At 38.8% G+C, this 20,196-nt stretch overlaps 6 protein-coding genes and 1 non-coding gene across 7 annotated transcripts; 6 read left to right on the forward strand and 1 right to left on the reverse strand.

The window, feature by feature from the left end:
* The first annotated feature begins 2,331 nt into the window (after positions 1-2,331).
* On the forward strand, positions 2,332-2,796 carry LOC117630498 (RING-H2 finger protein ATL80-like). Its single transcript, XM_034363206.1, has one exon. It carries the CDS (start codon positions 2,332-2,334, stop codon positions 2,794-2,796), a length of 465 nt encoding a protein of 154 aa, XP_034219097.1.
* A 643-nt stretch (positions 2,797-3,439) lies between these two features.
* On the forward strand, positions 3,440-3,910 carry LOC117630499 (RING-H2 finger protein ATL39-like). The gene has a single exon (XM_034363207.1). The coding sequence runs from the start codon at positions 3,440-3,442 to the stop codon at positions 3,908-3,910; it is 471 nt and encodes a 156-aa protein (XP_034219098.1).
* A 1,184-nt stretch (positions 3,911-5,094) lies between these two features.
* LOC117631859 (RING-H2 finger protein ATL33) lies at positions 5,095-6,058 on the forward strand. Its single transcript, XM_034365184.1, has one exon. The coding sequence runs from the start codon at positions 5,165-5,167 to the stop codon at positions 5,708-5,710; it is 546 nt and encodes a 181-aa protein (XP_034221075.1). The 5' UTR covers positions 5,095-5,164; the 3' UTR covers positions 5,711-6,058.
* A 1,132-nt stretch (positions 6,059-7,190) lies between these two features.
* LOC117631858 (beta-glucuronosyltransferase GlcAT14C) lies at positions 7,191-9,721 on the forward strand. Its single transcript, XM_034365183.1, has 4 exons — positions 7,191-8,065; positions 8,145-8,220; positions 8,320-8,435; positions 9,194-9,721. The coding sequence occupies exons 1-4, from the start codon at positions 7,501-7,503 to the stop codon at positions 9,700-9,702; spliced, it is 1,266 nt and encodes a 421-aa protein (XP_034221074.1). The 5' UTR covers positions 7,191-7,500; the 3' UTR covers positions 9,703-9,721.
* Positions 9,722-9,889: 168 nt separating this feature from the next.
* TRNAV-AAC lies at positions 9,890-9,963 on the reverse strand. Its single transcript has one exon. It is a non-coding gene; the product is annotated as a tRNA-Val (tRNA).
* Positions 9,964-10,192: 229 nt separating this feature from the next.
* Positions 10,193-13,553, forward strand: LOC117632262 (transcription factor-like protein DPA). The gene is made up of 10 exons (XM_034365699.1): positions 10,193-10,298; positions 10,800-10,983; positions 11,179-11,246; positions 11,395-11,438; positions 11,679-11,744; positions 11,876-12,013; positions 12,112-12,180; positions 12,480-12,578; positions 13,154-13,224; positions 13,307-13,553. The coding sequence occupies exons 2-10, from the start codon at positions 10,820-10,822 to the stop codon at positions 13,485-13,487; spliced, it is 900 nt and encodes a 299-aa protein (XP_034221590.1). The 5' UTR covers positions 10,193-10,298; positions 10,800-10,819; the 3' UTR covers positions 13,488-13,553.
* Positions 13,554-14,490: 937 nt separating this feature from the next.
* LOC117631345 (dof zinc finger protein DOF2.4-like) lies at positions 14,491-16,506 on the forward strand. Its single transcript, XM_034364445.1, has 2 exons — positions 14,491-14,736; positions 14,915-16,506. The coding sequence occupies exons 1-2, from the start codon at positions 14,686-14,688 to the stop codon at positions 15,992-15,994; spliced, it is 1,131 nt and encodes a 376-aa protein (XP_034220336.1). The 5' UTR covers positions 14,491-14,685; the 3' UTR covers positions 15,995-16,506.
* Positions 16,507-20,196: the final 3,690 nt, after the last annotated feature.

Below are 20,196 nucleotides of genomic sequence, written 5' to 3' on the forward strand. Positions count from 1 at the left end.
TGGTTAAACCTCTTATTTTGTACAGGCAAAACCCGATCCCACACAAGCCAGCAACAATCACTTTTCCAACTCCAAACACTGAATTGGAGCAAATTACATATGCGTGGACCAAAAGCTGCAGCAAAATCAAGGTGTTTACGGTGGATTGCAATACTTGCTTAAAAAACACAATGAAAACCAAAGAGAAAAGCTGGGTCGACAACACCACACCGCAATCATTCTAGTGACAGCAAGACACATCCAGGAACAACAAAAGTTATCAAGGACTTACAACAAAAAACACACAAATAAATAAACTAACAAACAAAAGACAAGATCCAAATAGATTTGGGCAAAAACACCCAAAATCCAAACAAATCTGGGGAGAAAATAGGAGAAGGGAAGAAAATTAGAAAAGGAAAAAGGGAGATGAAGAGAGAAAAATAGAAAATGGGGAAGCCACCCACCCTCCGAGAGGGGACGGCGGCGACAGTGCAAGTTCACATTAAATTAATATAATTACTAAACTACAACAACATATTAATGTAAATTAATATTTAATGTGAGGTCTCGTTCAAATTGGGACCCTACACGGTCGCTCACTTTACTCATGCCAAATGCGGCCCCTGCGATACATGCATAATTTCTATGTCGAAGTGTGTGTTATCCTTTCCATGTTGCACTTGCAATCCTATTTATAACTTCAAATATTACGCTGATAAAATTTTTGGGCTGGATCAACTAACTTGTTTGGTTTGAATTGGACAAAGTTAATGTGTTTGGGCTTCTTCACTAGAATACCCATGTGCTCATATTGACCAACGTTGACTTTAATATCCTCTCTGTTGACTACTACCTTGGTGATATTCATTGATCAAATCAAATTTGAGCATAAACACCAGTTCATGTGGATAGGCAAGCTGACCTCTAACAAAGTCATTTTCATTTGCTCCGTGCAGCTAAGCCTAAAAATCCTAGTCATCAAGAAGCCTTTGTTTTGTCACCATTGCACAAGACAGCATACCTCAACCTCATAAGTCTCCTAGCAATGAACCCCAATTTAGCATGCCCAAAATACCTCTACTTCATCTCCCACCATCACCTCCCCCCATTATGGACGGCGGAGGACCACCACACCGGAGATTCGAGCTCGGGCCAGAAATCATCGGTCTACTGGGTGTTTTCGCTGGAGTCATAGTTGTTGCCACATACCAATGCCTTGTCAACAACTGTTGTTGCAGTCAAAGGCGCATACAAAATGCAAACACACAACAACAACAACTACAACAAAATGAACAACAAAGGCAGGGGATTCAAATCAACCCAAATATTCATAGGCCTCCTACAAGCAATAATCCTCCACCTGCCCATTTGATCCCAATTTTCAAATACACCAAAGAATGCAAGGAGGGAATTTGTGCTGTGTGCTTGTGTGAGTTCAGAGATGGTGAGACAATTCGTGTGCTGCCTGAATGCATGCACTTGTTTCATGCGGGTTGCATTGACATGTGGTTGAACTCCCACTCTAATTGCCCACTTTGTCGTACGGATATTGTGCCTCCACGACATGTCGTTTTGTCGATGCCGCCCCCTTAACATGTCGTTTTGTCGATGTCGCATTTTAGTGGGGGAAACATTTAGGAGGAGCACTTGATACACTTTTGAGTTAATTAATCATCTTTTGCTGTGCCCATTACTCAAGTTAGTGGGTTTTGTTTGGTGAGTTAAAAAAAAAAAAAATTGTAACTATCTTATGAATTATTTACTTTCTAAAAATTTACATAAGCAATGTGTACAAAAGGAAGAATTTGAACTTTGATGTAAAGGAGCGGTTTATTATCCTCATCAATTAGCTTTTTGGGTTGAGGCCGTTGCTTGCACCAAATCCGGTTGGGATTTTTTTGGGGTCATTATCATGTTAGGTTGAGCAGCCTGATGTGAGCTCAATTTAGAAATTTTTTTGAATTGGGCTTCCTGAGGGTCGGGCCCATTTTATCCAATTGCCAACGTTGACTTTTCCACGCCGTTGACTGGTGCTTTTATGAATATATAATATTATTCTAACATCGTATTTGAACAAAATAAATAACATTTGTTGTCATAGGCAAGCTGACCTCTAGCTGTACAAAATTTATAGTTATATGTAAATTAAGTAAATTTTCTTTATCTTTTTCTCCGTACCCCAAAGTCTAAAACAGCATAGTGAAGTCCTAGTTTTGTCAGAAATGCTCAAGACAGCATCTCAATTCTCCATCTCACCTAGCAACCAACGCCAATTTAACCTGTGCCCAAGACACCCTCCTCCGTCATCTGCTACATTATCTCTAACCCCACCTCATCTCTCTCTCCAACATGGATTCATGGACGGAGGAGAGCCACGCCGGAGACGATTTGGGATTTGAGTTCGAGACACTTAAGCTCATAGGCTTCTTGTTGTGCCTTGCAATAGGAACCATCGTCGCTGTAACATATCAGTGCCTTGCCGTTGCCGACCAAAGGCGCATGCGAAACAACAACAACACACAGCAACAACAAAATGAACAGCAACCTCGGGGGCTTCAAATCAACCGACAGTTGATCCCAGTTGTCGAATACAGCAAAGAAAGCAAAGATGGGATTTGTGCTGTGTGCTTGTGTGAGTTCAAAGTTGGTGAGGCCATTCGTGTGTTGCCTGAATGCATGCACTTGTTTCATGCCGGCTGCGTTGACATGTGGTTGAGCTCTCACTCTAATTGCCCACTTTGTCGTACTGATATTGAGCCGCGACATGTCGTTTTATTGATGCCACAATTCAGTGGGGGAAACCGTAGCATTTGAGCTTGCAACACATGTATGGATGGATGGGTGTCCATTTAGACTTATAGCTAGTGGGTTTTGTTGTAATAGATTAAGAGCAATTACACACGCATCGGAAGTTCTTTGTAAGCCTTTCCAGTTTTTATAAAAAGAAACGAGTTTTATTTGGTGAGTGAAAAAAATGTAATTACTCTTGCTTATGGATTATTGGCTGGCAATTTTTATTTTTATTTTTTTATACATCTAGGTCATTATTGCTGTTGGCATCAGCTCAATTTTGTAGAACTGAATTAGGCTTGTTTAAGGATCAGCTCAATTTTTTTTTATACCTCTGATCACGTTGACTGCTACTTGGATGAAATAATACTATTATTAACATGATAAATAACAGTTGCTGTCATAGGCAAGCTGAGCTCTAGGCTCTAGCTGTATCAAAGTTCTAGTTTTTTGGTATACTTATAACAAGGTGATTTTATTTTTCGCCGTAACCCCCTACGTGTAAAACAGCATAGTGAAAGTCTTTGTTTTGTCACAAATGCTCGAGGCACAGCATCTGAAACCTCCAACTTCCAAGCCACCTAGCAATCAACGCCATTTTAACTTGTGCACCAAGACGCCTCCTCCTTCATCTAAAACCCCCTGATCATCTCTCTCTTTCTCCACCATGGACGGATTAGGAGGACCGCTTGACGTTAAGATGATAGTTCTCATAGGCATTTTGGCCCTTGCAGTTGCAATCATCGTTATTGTAACACATGCATGCCTTGCCGATGATGACGACGAGATTCATATCAATCGATATCGCAACAGGCCCCGGAGAACAAGAACAACAACAGAAACTAGAGCAACCACAACTACAATAAGCAATAGTTCTTCATCTGCACATCATCAGTTGATCCCAACTGTCGAAGAAATCAAAGATGGGATTTGTGCTGTGTGCTTGTGCGAGTTCAAAGATGGTGAGGCAATTCGTGTGCTGCCCGAATGCATGCACTTGTTTCATGCCGAGTGCATCGACATGTGGTTGAGCTCTCACTCTAATTGCCCACTTTGTCGCACAGATATTGAGCCTCCTCCTCAACATGTCGTTCTGTCGATGCCAAGTTTCAGTGAGGGAGGCCTTGGGAGCACTTGATCTTATAGCTAAACTTGCTAATGAATGATTTGGGTTGCATTTTTCCTTGTTACAATTTTTCATATTTTTATTTCAATCGAACCCAAATAAACTCAATAAAAATTTCATAATATTCCAAATTCTAAGAAGAGGATGATATGTGCAGTAAAAAAAATTATATTACTCCCTTTGATTATATTTTACATAGAACTAATTGCCAGTCGTCCAATTGCACATAATGTTTTGTTCCTTGTTCATTTATATTGCACACAAGATGGGTCGGTGAGGGTCCAGACGGAAAATCATGTTCTAGGGCCTGTACAAAATCTGGACTACAACTTGGGCATGCTTGAGCCTGGGCTGGTTTAGTCCAGTCTGGCCTATACCCATCACTGAGGACCCAAAACCACAGACAACATCCCTCATGGGTAGGACCTAAACAAACCACCTGTAAAATATATGCATAATCCTATACACATAGTCAGTCTCTCAAGTGCCAGAATCTATTCGTGTCATGAGCACCACATGTTTAGTTGTTCAAAATTGTACCCCAATAAAAAGAGTATTAATTTGCACATTAGTAGTCTTAGGTTCAAACTTTTATAACCTTGTGGCAATATATATGAAAAATCTCTCTCATTGTAATTTAGACTGTCATTTATATTCAAAAATAAGAGTAAAAAATTGTAAACATTCGACTTACATTAGCACAAGTTGTTTCCTCGTTATAATATAAGTAAATATTTATTGACAGTCCTGATCTCTTGGACTAAAGGGGTCCAAGAGATTTGTGGTCACTTACTGTTGAATGTAAAGTCAACGATTCACTCACTCTTGCACTCATTTTAAAATTTTTTTTTGAACTATTAGATTAATATCCAACGGTGAGTGATCACAATCTCTTGAACTCCTATGATCCAAAGGATCGGAGCTGTATTTATTGATATATACTAAAGTTGAAAAATGAATTATATCGTCCATCAATGTTATAAAAAGGAAACGAATTGTACTTGGTGATTCTATACTAGAATACAAATGATGTACTTGATACTAACTGCAGTAAAATATGTAGCTATCATGATATTACTTGAGACTTTCCCTGAAAACCCCACATATTCCCATCAATAATTGCTCCTCACAAACCCAAAGAAAACTCCCCCACATCACACACAAACACAAAAACACATTGTTTTTTTTCCAACTTCACCAAACTCAAAAGAAAAACTCCAAAACCTCACCCACTCTCTCTCTCTCTCTCTCTCTCTCTCTCTTATCATGGAGAGCGCACCCACCGTCCTAAACAAGCCACCCCCACCTTTCCCAGCACCGCCCAGAAGCGTAGACTTCTCTGCCCTCGGATTCATCCTCGGCCTCGTCGCCGTCATCACCATCCCTGCTCTCGTCTACGCTTTCTTCTTCTCCATCAAGTGCCCTCCCAACCCTTTCCGCCGCCGGCATCACCGGAGCTCCACCACCGCATCGGGACCCATCCGACCCGAACCCAACACCCTCAACCGGAACGACGTCATTTCTGACGTCAAGTACCAGAAACAGACCCATGTGAAGGAAATTGGAACAGAGTGCCCTGTTTGCTTGTCTGTGTTTGCTGATGGTGAAGAGGTCAGGCAGCTGAGCGTCTGCAAGCACTCTTTCCACGCTCTCTGTATAAACATGTGGCTTAAAGACCACTCCAATTGCCCCATTTGTCGAGCTTATATTGCCGTCGATCGTAGTAGTGGTAACAATCGAACGGCGTCTGGTGCAGCTAGAGATAGAGATGATCAGCAACAAGGTTTGCCTGATGCTTCGTCTATGGTTTGACACACTAAATTAATTTTTTGTTTTTTTTCCTTTTGTTCTTGGAGGGTTTTGTGGTGATGGGGTTTTGGTGGAAGATGATGATGACAACATGTGGCAGCTGGGATATTGGGTTAATTCTTTTGCTTTCTTTTGAAGTTTTCGGAAACTCACCGACAAAGTTGTAAACTTGTAGCTGTAGTTCAATTTCTTTAGCTTTTACTGGAGAGAGAGAGAGAGAGAGAGAGAGAGAGAGAGAGAGAGAGAGAAATGCTAGAAAGTAGTTGATTTAATCAGGGCTTCTTCTATAATTTGAAGGTTGAAAGTTGAAACTTTGAGCTGAATTTCAAACCAGATGATTGTTTGTTTTAATCACCTTTACCATATGGCATGCCTAATCATTTCTCAACTGTAGTCAACATATATTGTGTCAGCCATGTGAGAACCGGCATGATAAAATGGAAAAGAAAAAAAAATTAAATAGGGTTTTTGCTTCTTCATTGGGTTTTTTAAGGTTCTTTTTTTATTTTTGCTTAGTGAGTTTCTGATAAAAGACTACAGAAGTGGAGTGGGTGAGTCATGAAAGTTTCTTTACAAACAGTCTGAGTTCATACGACACGTAAATTGTAATGATGTTTGTTGTTTGCAGATTAAATTAAAAAGGAAACAAATAAGAAGTACCTAAACATTTGCTTGTCAACAACCCCATTTGGTGTTTGATCATTTATAAGATGACACGTCCCTTCAATGGGTTATATAATTAACACTTGATCCATCAGTCCAACTAATAATATGATTAAAATGGGCAGAGCACCAACTTGTATGATTAAGGGCTTATTTGGACCCCTCCATGCCTAATTAAGCTACTTAAATTTTTTTGTTTTGTTTTTATACATACAATATTAAATTCCATAGGAGGATTCTAGCTCGGATGCACCGCACTACTTGAAAATTATTACATAAAAAGAAAAGAGTTCATATGCAATTTGGGAGGAAATTTCCTTCGTCAACAATCATGAGTCATTAGTTCTGGCCCATTTGGTACCAAAAGTTTTTTTGTTTTATTTCCCTTTTCCATTGTCTTATTTGTGTCCTCAAGCAAAAAGGAAACTTGGCTCTGGATGGCTCATAAGGCCACCTCTTATATCTTTTTTCCTTTTTTTCCATCGACTCGTAACCCTTTTCAAATTGAAATGTTGGCAATGTTTAGAATTCAATGCTCCTGCTCAATCACGTTTTCTTCTTCTTAGATTCAATGGAGAAAATGATAAAGAGAATGGAGCTCTGGTCCTCAGTCTAGAGTTCTATGTGCTCTTGCTGTTCAAGTTAAAAATGGAAATTTTGCTATTTTGCATATTTGGATCACCTCAATTGATAAATTTTGGACAAGAGGCATTCCTACAATATACGTTACAGAATCTAATTACCTATGTTCGACCTGAATTTTCACTCAATCTAAAACGTGACAAAAATCTTAGATAAATAACTGCTCTTAATCGGTTGAGATAGATTCCCTAGCAACGCAAACAAAATGAAGTTAAGGTGTACCACAAACACAAACGGCCGAGCGGTAGCAGATCACAACCGACAATTCAAATTAAATACTAACGGGTATGCTTTCCCTCTCCCACTGAACCCATTTTCCCACCTGTAAATTGTAAACAAAAGAGAAGAAAAAGCTTCACGCCGACACCACCTCCTACCTTCTCACTCCCTCCAAACCCAACCCACATCACCAAATCTCTCATCTTTTTTGTCATTTTCCAATTTCCTCTTGATCCCCAAAAGTAAAGAACTTTTTTTTTTTACCTCCAATGAAAAGAGCTCACGCTCAATGGCTCATGATTTTAACCGCCACTTCCCTCCTCTTCCTCATCGTTCTCCTTACCGTAACCCTAACCGGCCACGGTAAATACTCCTCCGGCGCCTCCGATTTTTACTACGAGCAGCGCCAGTTTACCACTCTGGACCGAAATTTTGGAGACACTGCCGAAAACAACGACGGCGACAGCAACCGGTTAGGGCTTCCGAAACTGCCGAGATTCGCTTACTTCATATCGGGCTCCAGGGGCGATGTCCCCCAGCTGCGGCGGTTGCTTCAGGCGCTTTACCACCCGAGAAATTACTATTTGCTGCACCTTGATCTCGAAGCTTCGGACGCCGAGAGGCTCGAGCTGGCGAAATTCGTGAAGTCGGAGGCTTTGATTCGGGAGTTTCGGAATGCCATGGTGATTGGAAACGCCGATTTGGTCACCGCCAAGGGCCCCACTATGATTGCCTCCACGCTTCACGCCATTGCGATTTTGCTCAAGCGGGCTAAGGATTGGGATTGGTTTATTAATCTCAGCGCCTCAGATTATCCTCTTATGTCCCAAGATGGTAACTTTACTAATTTTATTAATTTAGTTATATTTTTTTAATTACAGATTAATTAAAGTTTCTAAATTGTTGCTGTTAGAGCTTTTGCATATTTTTTCATTCTTGCCGAGGGAGCTCAACTTCTTGGAGCACACTAGCAATATCGGGTGGAAAGAGTAAGCACCCAATTTTTCAACGCAATTCAACAACTGGTTTCTTTCTAGTGTTGGGCTTGATATTCATAATTTGCATATGTTTTTGTGGGAATGTTACAGAAATCAAAGGGCAAGGCCTATTATTGTTGATCCTGGCTTGTACCACTCTAAGAAATCCGGTGTGTTTTGGGCTAAAGAGAGAAGGTCAATGCCTGCTTCCTTCAAGTTATTCATGGGTACTTCTCCTTCTCTGCATTTAAGTATACTTTGTGTCCTGGGTTTATTTTATCATGCCGAGCTGGTATAGAAACTGGTATATTAGTCTTTCCATGTGGTTTTCAGTTGAATTCATGAAATTGAGGATAAGTGCTGTTGGATACTAATGGATGTTGGCATTTACTAATCGAGGTGTAGACTAATAAGGTTATATTAGTTGAATTAGAACGAATTTAGAAATCACTTCAAAATCCAAAAAGAATTTGGTATTTCTTCATTTTTGAGCTTTCTGTACAACCTCCTGACTCAGATTTGCATTACACATTTACCATGAGAAGAAAAGCATAAAAAGCTGGGATTTCTTAGAACTATGTTTAGATTTTGTTTCTTGAAATAATCAATGCAACTGCCTCGAGCACAGTTTGGTTTCTGAGTTCCTTAAAGCCAGAGAATTATAATGTCATTATGTAATCTTTCATAATGATAAGCTCATAACCAGTGTGATGCTGCAATAGTCTGGTGGAAGACTTCAATCTTGCCATTTCGATCATAGCCTACAGTTTTTACATCCATAAGAGTGGAACCCATGAATTTTCATATATATATTATGGGGTTCCGCAACGTTGATTTGGAACCTGAAAATGCCATTTAACATGATGCAAATGGACATTATTTATTGTACTTGTTGAATGGTTTATCTTGCTTACTATATGTGGGTGATGCTTTGTAGAAGCATTTTTATTTTGCATATCTCAAACATAAATCTTTCTACTTTCAGGGTCCACGTGGGTGGTGCTGACCAAATCGTTTCTTGAGTTCTGTGTTTTGGGGTGGGACAATCTTCCCCGCACTCTTCTCATGTATTACACCAATTTCTTGTCATCCCCAGAGGGCTACTTCCACACCCTTGCGTGCAACCACAAGGACTACCAGAACACGACCGTGAATCATAACTTGCATTACATAAGGTGGGATAGCCCTCCGAAGGCAAATCCAATTAACCTAACGCTGGAACATTACAACGACATGGTCCAAAGTGGAGCTCCTTTTGCTGGTTCATTTGCCAGGGACGATCCGGTTCTCGACATAATTGATAAGGAGCTCTTGAAGAGACCAAGAGGCCAGTTTACACCGGGTGGTTGGTGTTTAGGGAAGTTAGGTAAAGATCCGTGTTTAGCTTGTGGCAACCCAAATGCTGTAAAACCAACTGTAGTTTCAAAGATGCTAGAGAAACTCATTGTGAAACTTCTTGATTCTGAAAATTTCCGGCCTAAGCAATGTAAATAGTCTTGTCTATGCTTTGATTTTCCCTCCCTCCCACATTAAAATTTGTTCTTTTCAGTCTAATAAAAAAGAAGATAAAACGAACTTGGGAGAGAAACCCTTTAAGAAAACTAAAACTGGTTAACTGTGCATTATATGCTTCTAACTTAACTGTGCATTATATGCTTCTTGAGAAAATAAAAAAAAATATTGGCGTCGCACGGACTCGAACCGCAGACCTTCAGTGTGTTAGACTGACGTGATAACCAACTACACCACGACACCTTCGTGCCCTGACTTTCCCTCAGGTGCTATAAGTACAAAGACTTGCAAATAAAATATGAATTTGGGTTTGGGCTACTCCAATCCAATGTGGGCAAAACGGCGGGCCTGGTGGCGCAAAAATCAAATTTCAGGGGTGGGCCCATTCGGATGGCAGTTTAATTTTAGCACGCTCTGCCGTTTATTTCATCTGTTCCTACTTCGTCGTCTTCATATTAACGAAAAGCGGGAACTGCAAATATATATATATACATATTTTCAATCTTATAATAATATGCTGGAAAAATCCCCCTATTTTTAGGGTTTGCGCTTCTCCTTTGAGACACCTAGATCTTCAGGTTCGCGCTTCTCTTTCATTTGAATGTCTCCATTTTTCTTTAACGCAAAAATTTACATCTCTCTATTTCTTTTTCTTTAATTTTCTTTGATTGACTGTATTTTTGTTTTCTTTACTTTTGTGATGGATGAGCAGTATAGTGATTCTCATTGTTCTAGTAATTTTTGTAAATTATGTGGCGTCATTTGTATGTGTTTGGAAGCTCATCAATTTGATAATTCTGTGGTATTTGTCGATTCAATTGCTTTCGGTTTGAGAAAGCTTGAGCCAGTAGTTTGGAAAATTGGCAATGTCTCGTTTAAGAAAATGTTATGGTGGAGATGGCTGATTTCATTGGATCCTGACACTAAAATCACTTGAATAATTGAATTTAAATGGTGCTATATTTCTTTTATGAATTGAATTGTAGTTTCTTTCCTTTTATGATACAGGAGAAATTGCAAAGAAGTGTGTTTTTATTACTCGCCGTAAACGCCTAGAATTATCTTTGTTTGATTTGCAGAGTGTAGCCAGTTGAACATTATGGATGATAACTACTCGGGGGATTCACTTGGTGGATTCTTTCAGAAGCATTCTAGTGCAGAAAGTTCTGTTTCAGCTTCACTGAACAATGCAGCTGCTTTTGGGAGTGCACGGAGATCTATCACTTTCGATCATGACGATACTGGTACTGCCAGTGTTGAGACGTGAGTGAAGTGGTTTATGCATCATATCATATTATTCCTTTTTCGTCTACATATGTTATCAGTTCAACCAGAACCACCGAAGCACTATGTTTGCGATAGCATCATTTTAAGAACTTGTTTGAGGACTACTTTAAGTGGTACCTAAGGGTATTCCTTCTGAAATATATTTTTTGTTCTTTTTGTTCCTGCTAAAAGAAATGCACCAAAGAAGAAAAGGGTTTCAAGAATGACGGGTGGAGGTCTGCGCCAGTTCAGTGCCATAGGTCAGTAATTGATATACACAAGTCAAAATATTGTTCAGTCCATGATAATATAGTTTGTGCATGTGTTTGTGAAATTAAACCTGTTGTTAATTAGTATCATCTCTCAAGGTGGGGTTAGTGAACATATAGATCTTGTTTTCCTTTTCAGTTTGTGACTTGTTGGAGAGCAAGGGAAGAACAACCTATGCTGAGGTATATTTTTCTAAAGTAACTATGAAGTTTATTTGGTGAAGAATCATTACGGAAAAGGATTAATTAAGAGATCCTTTATTTAGTATTTTTTTCTAGGATAGTGTTACATATGGTTTTTCTTTGCGAATAATGGATAGCTTCTATTTCCAGTGTCAGATAATCTTCAGATTTTTGTAATATATTTTTCCTTCTTTGATCGGTGAATGTTTAAGTGCGAGTAATTATAGTGATGGTGTTCAGCTTGCAGATTACATAATGTCAGAGTTAGCTGGAAATGACAGTGAAACAGCAACATCTTTGAGCGAGGTTCAATTCAGACCGATAAATATAACTATCTACATTATGCTTCTTTTAATGACTGTCAATATTGTCACAGTTGTTTTGCCATTATGGAAATTACTGAAGTATGTTGTGAAAATGATTTATCAACTTCTCAGTTTAATGACAAAAATATTCCACGGCGTGTATATGATGCATTAAATGTTCTTGAGGCATTGGATATCATCACAAGAGTTAAAAAAGAAATAAAGTGGAATGGGATTCCAGACAGAAAGATGGATTTGGAAGGAATGAAGGTTAGTGAATGTCATTATTTTGATCGTGTGATAAACATGCTATAAAATTTGGGGATTGAATAATTTGACAATGTTGATTTTGTCTTTGATTCTTTCAGGCAGAGTGTGTCAGAATGATGAATAGGATTGGAAGGAAAACGGCTTACTTGAAAGACTTAGAAGAGCAAGTAATGATATCTGACATACTTTTAGTCTGATAAGTTTTGTAAATCCCTGTAGTATATCTTGTGGTTTTATTCTTATTCAGTCCCTGTAGGAATGGTTTGCTAGTAGGACTTGTGTTGGAACACTAATTGTTAAATCACAATAACCTATGACAGTTGGCGTGATTGTTAGCAGATTTTTATTTTATAAAGAACAGAAAATATAGGCTTTAACATTTTTCAGTTTGCTCAATCAAATGGAATTACTCTACCAGCTTATGTTCTAATAGTCTTTGTTATTTCTCTGGAAAAATATGATATAGTTTGCAGATCTCCAAAATTTGATGTTTTGCAATAAAGAGTTGCTTAAGAGTGGAAACACTCATCCGGGGGGATTTTCTTTGCCATTTATACTGGTCCAGGTATATTACTTTGTTATCTTTTGTTGGTTTGCATGACTATGACTTGTTTACAGTTGAAAAAATTCTGATTTGAATTGTAACAATCTTACAGTTGAAGCCTGTAGTTAGCATTTCTTCGAGTTGGAGATTTTTAGCGCTTATCCTCACTCTACTCTTTAGCTTAAGACAATGACCAAAAGCCATGACATAAATTTATCTTCTAATTATCAGCTGTTGCATACTTTGTACTTTGTCATCATTGATATGTTGATCAGGTAGTGCACACTGATATGAACTTCATTCCTGCATGAAAATGAAGTTGTTGAAAATTTATCTGCAGTACTCGCTAGCTAGAGATCTGTTGATTGTTAATTTCAGCCCAATCTTTAGGCTTCTTTCTTAGGTGGAATGTATAGGGAAGTATGCTTGAAACAAAGGCATAGCCTGTTCCTCAATGGCAGAATCATCAATCTACCATCTATACGAAGAGTTCAGTTTCCTGCAAGAATTAGAGATTATAAATACATAGCGGTTGCATATATGTGTATATGTGTGACAGTGCATAATCTTATTTTTCAATCTTTTTACTTCTCTAGACAAGCCGTGATGCTGCCGTCGAGATTGAGATTTCTGAAGACAAGCACATGGTGCATTTCGATTTCAATAGGTATCAGTACTTCGTGTCGCTACTGATACTTTGATGTAGTTGTGACTAGTATCATTTTCTAACTAACTTGTCTCTCTGGCAGTGCGCCCTTCTTCTTGCACGATGATACTTACATTCTGAAGCTATTGCGGCGTCACCAACGGCCGGAAAGAACAAATGTATCCCAAAATTCTTCAGTTCAAACGCCTTCTCCATGCCCCAGCATTGTATCTGGAGGCGCCGGACCCTTTTATTGGAACTCTGGAACAGAAACTCCGAACTGAACAAATGTTGAGATGCTTTACTAGGTTTATGAAACTTGGTATAAAAATCGTTATCGGCTTTTCCCTTATTCTTCTAAATGGCTTGAAGGTAATTTTGTTTCAGTTTTATTGTTTAATGATTTAGATTTATAGCTCAAATCACAATTGTTTTTTCTGATTATCTCGTTTTCTATAATTCTGTTTTTGCTGATACATATTTAATTACAAGAAATTAAACCAAAAAAGTGCAGTCAAGGAGATTGCATTCAACTTTTTTATCTGGTTCCCCAAAAAAAAATAATAAGCAAGTATGAGAACGGCTGTAAAGGGCGCGTGGGTAGAAGTGAGGAATGATGGTGTGATTTAATAATATAATATTCCCATGCAAAAAATAAAGCAAAGTGGGGGAGGGAAGGGAACAGAGCGGACCGGGGTAAAGGAGTTCACTGGGGAGGACACTTCTTCGACTGTGAGGCCACACCCACCAAAGCACAAGAACCACCTTTTCTTTTTTATTAAAATAATTCCTTTAACAATTTATTTTCCTTAATTTAACATGCATTATTTCATTATTTTAATCCATATAAATATCAAAATTGGGAGTTGCCCATGTACAGGATCTGCACCAAATTAAACTAACATTCCTTTAAAAAAAAATAAATAAATAAATAAACTAACATATAAATAATATAATAATTAAGCTGCTCTCCACATAGCACATACACATAAACAACATCAACTTTTTCCATGCAAGATGAGAACCGCTAATCTTATAATATTTCCCGAGGGAGAGGAGAGAGAGGAGTGAGAGGAGAGAGAGGAGAGAGAGGGGCATCAGAAAGAACCTTATGGATTAAGAAACTGAGAGAGAAAACATAGTTCTCAAAACCCTAAAAAGTAATAAAACAAAAAGAGTAGTCTTAGCCTAGTGAGATGAGAAGGAACAACTACAAACAAGTAACAACAAGAAGTAAATTATTAGTATATAAATACACAAAAGGCCCCTCCTTTATTTTTGCTCCTCATCACTCCCACCCCTCTCCCTTGTTTTCCTTTCTTTCTTTCTGTCTTCCTTTCTCTTTTCTCTCTTTCTCTCTCTGCAACTCTCTCTCTCTCTCTAGCTTCTCTCTTTGTTGTTGATGTGATTCTCCACTATTATCTCCAAAAACCCATCAGCCTTTACAAAAGATAGAAAGAAAGGCCACCACAAGAGAGAGCCATGGTTTTTTCCTCCATTCCAGCTTATCTTGATCCATCCAACTGGCAACAGGTAACCTCTAGCTCCTTCTTCAATTTTGTTCTCTTGAGGAATTTCTCCCCCCCAAAAGAAAGTGAAAACATTTCAAAAGCCAAATATTCTATTTACTTTTGTTTTTCATGATCTTCTTGAATATACCAGATATTTGATTTATGCTTTTTAATCTGATTTTTCTCCTTTCATTTTGCAGCAACCAAATCATCATCACTTAACAGGAACCACCAGCAACATAAACAACAACAACAACAATTCTCACCTCCTTCCACCTCCGCCACCGCCTTCAAACCCTCATGGCGGCGGCAGTGGCGCAGGTGGTGTGGGCTCGATCAGGCCAGGCTCCATGGCAGATCGAGCCCGCATGGCCAACATCCCGCTCCCAGAACCGGCACTAAAATGCCCCAGGTGCGAGTCCACCAACACCAAGTTCTGCTACTTCAACAACTACAGCCTCTCCCAGCCCCGCCATTTCTGCAAGACCTGCCGAAGGTACTGGACACGGGGCGGCGCGCTGAGAAACGTTCCCGTGGGAGGCGGCTGCAGGAGGAACAAAAGAAGCAAAGGAAGCAGCAGCAGCGCCTCCAAGTCCCCGGTCAGCAGCTCGGACCGGCCAACCGGTTCGGCCGGTTCACCAGGTCCAGCAAATATTGGCTTAAACAACACCGCAAGCACAGCAGATAATAATATTATGATGAGCCCACAAATCCCACCGCTGCGTTTCATGTCGCCTTTTGCCACCGACATGGCCTTAAATTATGGCATGAACGTTAACAATTATGGCGGCGGCGGGGGAGTAGGAGACATGAACAGTTTTCATCAGATGGGGAGCGGCCTAGGGAGTATCGGTGGGTCGCTCTTTAATTTCCAGCAGCAAACGCCGTCGTTTCCCTTCTTGACAGCTGGCGGCGGGCTGGACCCTTCGCCAGCGGCTGCGGGGATGATGTTCGAGAGCAGTGGAGTTGAGGTGACGGGTTACAATCAGGTGCGGCCGAGAGCACCGTCTGGTCACGGTGTTGCGGGGATGAACTCTCAGATGGCTGCGGTCAAGATGGAGTTAGAAAGTCAACAACATCATCAAAATCAGAATCAAAGTCAAAACCAGGAGTTGAATTTGTCGAGGCAGTTGATGGGGATGAGCTCCGGAAATGATCAGTATTGGGGTAATGGCAGCGGCGCCGGCGGTGGCGGCACTAGTAATACTGCATGGACTGATCTTTCTGGGTTTAGCTCTACAACTTCCACACCTAGCAACAATATTAATAATCCCCTATAACAATTCAATTTCTATTATCTTATGATCTTTTGTGGTATATTGGTCTCATCAGATCTAATATACTTAGCTGTGAAGCTGGCTTCGGGTTTTAATTTCCTAGTGTGGCTTCAATTAATTCTACTCTATAGAAAGTTAACTTGGAAAAGATACTGATCAATTGGATGAAGCTATAGATCTGCCCCGTGAATGAGATGAAGGAAGATTGGGAGAGGTGGCTGATGGGCTTTGTTCGTCGTGAATCGTGATGAAGTAGTGGAAACCCTAGAAATGGTAGGTTTTCTTTTTGTTTTTCCAGCTTCATCTGGGAGCTGAGGGTTTTTTTCTTTTTCTTTTTCTTTTTGGAATTTAGTTTTAGGATGGCAATCTTGTATGAGCTAGATAGGATGTTTGCAATACTAGTAGTGAGTGTATGAGTAGTTCATGGAGTTTTGAAATCCGAATCGAACATGTACTTCATGGATTTTCTTTCATGGAATTTGATGTTCTTCTATATACGCTAGCTGCTGCCGTCATGATCTTTTTTGTGCTGTATATGTAGCAATTGTTACATATATAATTAACTATGATATATTCTCAGTTGAACTTTCCGTCATTTAATATTTGCCCGCAGCAATGATTCCATCTAATTTGTTCCACTAATCTCTGAAATGGTATAATGTTGTTAGAGATGGACCTTTTAATTGTTAAAAGCTTCTTTTTGTTTTAATCTTTTGAAATCAACTTTCATTTTTGCCGGAGAGTGGCGGAGGATATGTTAGAATGTTCACCGGTTTGAACAACGTTGCTTGCCAGTAGGCAAAGTGTGTAACTTTGATGCAGTACTTCAAAAATGAATTTTTTTGGGTTACATTGGGAGGAAAGAAATCCTGGGTTTTGATCGTGGGTTCCAAGCAGGGGGGAAGGGGGAGGGCCACAAGCACAGCGGTAACCGACTAAAAAATGAAATTTGAAGTGAAGTCTTTGAGATAATTTTAGGGCAAAGGGTCAATATATATACTTCAATGGAGTCTTTCTTTTCTTGACTTTAATTGATTCCCGGCCCCCATTTAATACAAGAAAAAGTTGATATTTTGTTATGGATTTAGGTTGCACAAGCATGTTATTATATTGAAATTTTTTTGTCATAAGTCTAAAGTCCACATTTGTTCTACAGATATTACTAAAAGGACTAATTAAGCTTCCAGTCTAAGCAAGCTTATGACTGTATGCGTTTCAAGTGTCGGCCCTCTGACTAACAAGGTCGTCGTCAATGATCATTTATCAAATCAGAAAGACTGTTAATTTGTACAATTTCAAATTGTCTTTTCTAATCAATTTCATAGTCTTTTCTCAAGAATATGCTGATCCTATTTCAACAACCAACACGGTACGTAGTTTCGGTATAATTTGCTCTAGATTATTACTTCACTAATTAATTTACCAGGTCAGGTAAAATACACTAATTAAGATTGATTACTTCAATTAATATCCTATAGTTGCTAAATAATTATTTCATGGTTGGGGGACAAAAAAAGAATAAACCAAACTTAGCTGGAGAGTGATCTTTAAAAAGCCATAGATTTTGGCAAAATCAGCGTCTCCATCTCCATCCATTGATTTGTGGGGACAAAGCGCCATAAATTTCAGTTCTAAAATATTTATTCTATCTATTGCTTCCATTACATATGCTGCATGGAAGATACGGATAAATCAGCTTCCCACTTTCTTCTTGGTGATCTAACCAAGACATAATGGAGACACATATATGTATCATGTATGTATACATCCACATTCCACCATGAGAGAGAGAGAGAGAGAGAGAGAGAGAGAGAGAGAGAGAGAGAGAGAGAGAGTTGAGTGACATCCAACTCTCCAACAAAACCAATTATTTACTTAACATGCATGGCTAAGTTTTGTTTTATTATAGATTTATATATATATATATATATATATATATATTCCAATAATTGGAATGGCACATAGCAGTGATTGGTTTGGAGAGAGAGAGAGAAAATGATTTTGTAATAATTTTATGTGTCCTTGTAAGGAGATGATGATGATGATGATGATGAGGCTGCGTTAATTTCGTGAAATTGGTTTTTGGTATGTAGGACAAGTCTCTCAAAAGACGCCAAAATCACCCCTCAATTCCACACAACCAAAATTCCACATTCCAAAATCATAGACAACGAGAGACAGATTTTTGGTCTTCTACTTTCATACCCACCCACCACAAACATAAGACTTTGTGTTTTTGTTTTTGTTTGTTTTATTTTTGTTTATGTTTGTTTTTATTCTCGAACTTTGTGTGCTGCTGAAAGAATATAACGTAAGTGAAAGATTTTCAAGTTTTGATCTCATGCTCATTGGAACATGGAAGTGAGAATGTCTGACCAGGTCTCGCGCGCGCTACCAGACAAACTACTGATTTGTCAGGTTTCGTGGACCTGACAGTCTGACAAGGCAAGGGTCCCAGTGATTCCATAGAACGTTGGCACTCGCTTCAGAGCTGCGTGCTTGCTAGCTTGTTCCAATTCCAAGTATATCTAACTTTGCTCTCTCATTTGCCACCATTTCTGATCTGACTGACTGACACACACTCTGACTGTGCGCGGTCCAACTTGTCAATTTTATTTCAAACAAAACTATGTACCCATTTTTTTGCTTGGAGAAAGTGAGATCCCATTGATCGATCCTTCCAATCCATTTCACTATCTGCGAACAACTGATAATTAAGTTTCTAATACGACTCAATCATTTAAAGGAATGCAATGATAATAATCCACTCTTAATTGTAAAAACTCATCTTTAACCAATTTAATTATCGTAATCTAATCTAGCAGACTTAATGTACATTGAAACATGTGTAGTGTTAGAAATCTTGCCTCAAATTAGAGTTGTGAGCGAAATTTCACGTCAACTTTGTAAGGAGTCATCAATTGGTATATAAAGAACCAGACGAGACATATAATTTTAACATATATATTTTTGACAATTTAGTGACTAAATTAAAGAGAATATCATATAATTGTGTGCGAGTTCGTGAAAATTCGTTGCCGACCTATCTTTTTGTGATAAAGAATGGATTGGCTGAGAGTGGTCCAACATGCAGATTAGCATGAAGCTAGGAAATAGGCCCTCCCCCATTTTGCTCGGTGTTGGATAATATATCAAATGTTGTTTGAAGTGTGGAGTACATGTGTTCAATCTTTCAATTATTAAGTCATCCTTGGTCAAGAAGATATAAAAAGAAAGAGGGCTAAGTAAAGTGACTCTTGCGGGTAGATGGATATTGGATAACGAGATGTATTGTCCCCCTACTTGTTTGGCCTTTGTTTAGAAATGATTTTCAACTTGGTTCCTATAGGTTTTTTTTGTTGTTGCAAGAATTGGGAACCAATCAAAGCTCTAGATTTAGCACTTTGGTTTCTCATCTCTCTCTTAATTACTACCATTGAAAACCAAGCACTAAACCTGTATCAATCTGAAAACTCGATCTAGATTACATTGGTTCGATCAACATTATTGTTTTATTGTCCTCTTTAACTTAAATTAAACGTCATTCAATTGATCTAAATTGATAATTTGGTTAGTATGAAGTAACTAATTAGGATTTCGAGTTTCTGCAATTTAATTAGATTGTAGTATAGTACTAGTAGGGCACCACAATTGAACCAAAAACAAAACCTTTCTAGTACAAATAGAAAGTATATATGGCAAAGCTAGTTTGGGATGAATTTTGATCATGGTCATGGACCAAACAACAAAACAGCGCCTTGCAGCCTTGCAGCCTTGCAGGTTAAGTATTCAAAGCGACAGCCTAGACATATAATTGTAGTTGTCTTTCTCATAATTGTTTCTCCTAAAGATTTCTCAAGATCTGCTGCTGCTTTATATTATAATGTTTTGGTATAAATCGGGTACCAAGAAAGACTGCAGGTACGTACAATATTATAGTTGGACCAAACCTCAAATTGATAACAAATCTCGCTTTCAGTATAGTTGAGAAACTTCCCCCTACATATTCCCAGGCCTAGCTGTTACTTACCAATATATTTATACATATATTAATTCCAAGTTGGAATGGTCGTGTTGAAAGAAAGGAATCTATGTAGGGTGTTTGGATTTGCTTTTTGCAAGAACCAAGGCTGGCCGACCTTGCCAAGAAGGAATAAAGCATATTCAAAATCAAAACCCTCAAATATATGGTCATGGGTTTTGGT

The sequence above is a fragment of the Prunus dulcis genome, chromosome 6 (assembly GCF_902201215.1).
Source record: "Prunus dulcis chromosome 6, ALMONDv2, whole genome shotgun sequence".
Lineage (NCBI taxonomy): Eukaryota > Viridiplantae > Streptophyta > Magnoliopsida > Rosales > Rosaceae > Prunus > Prunus dulcis.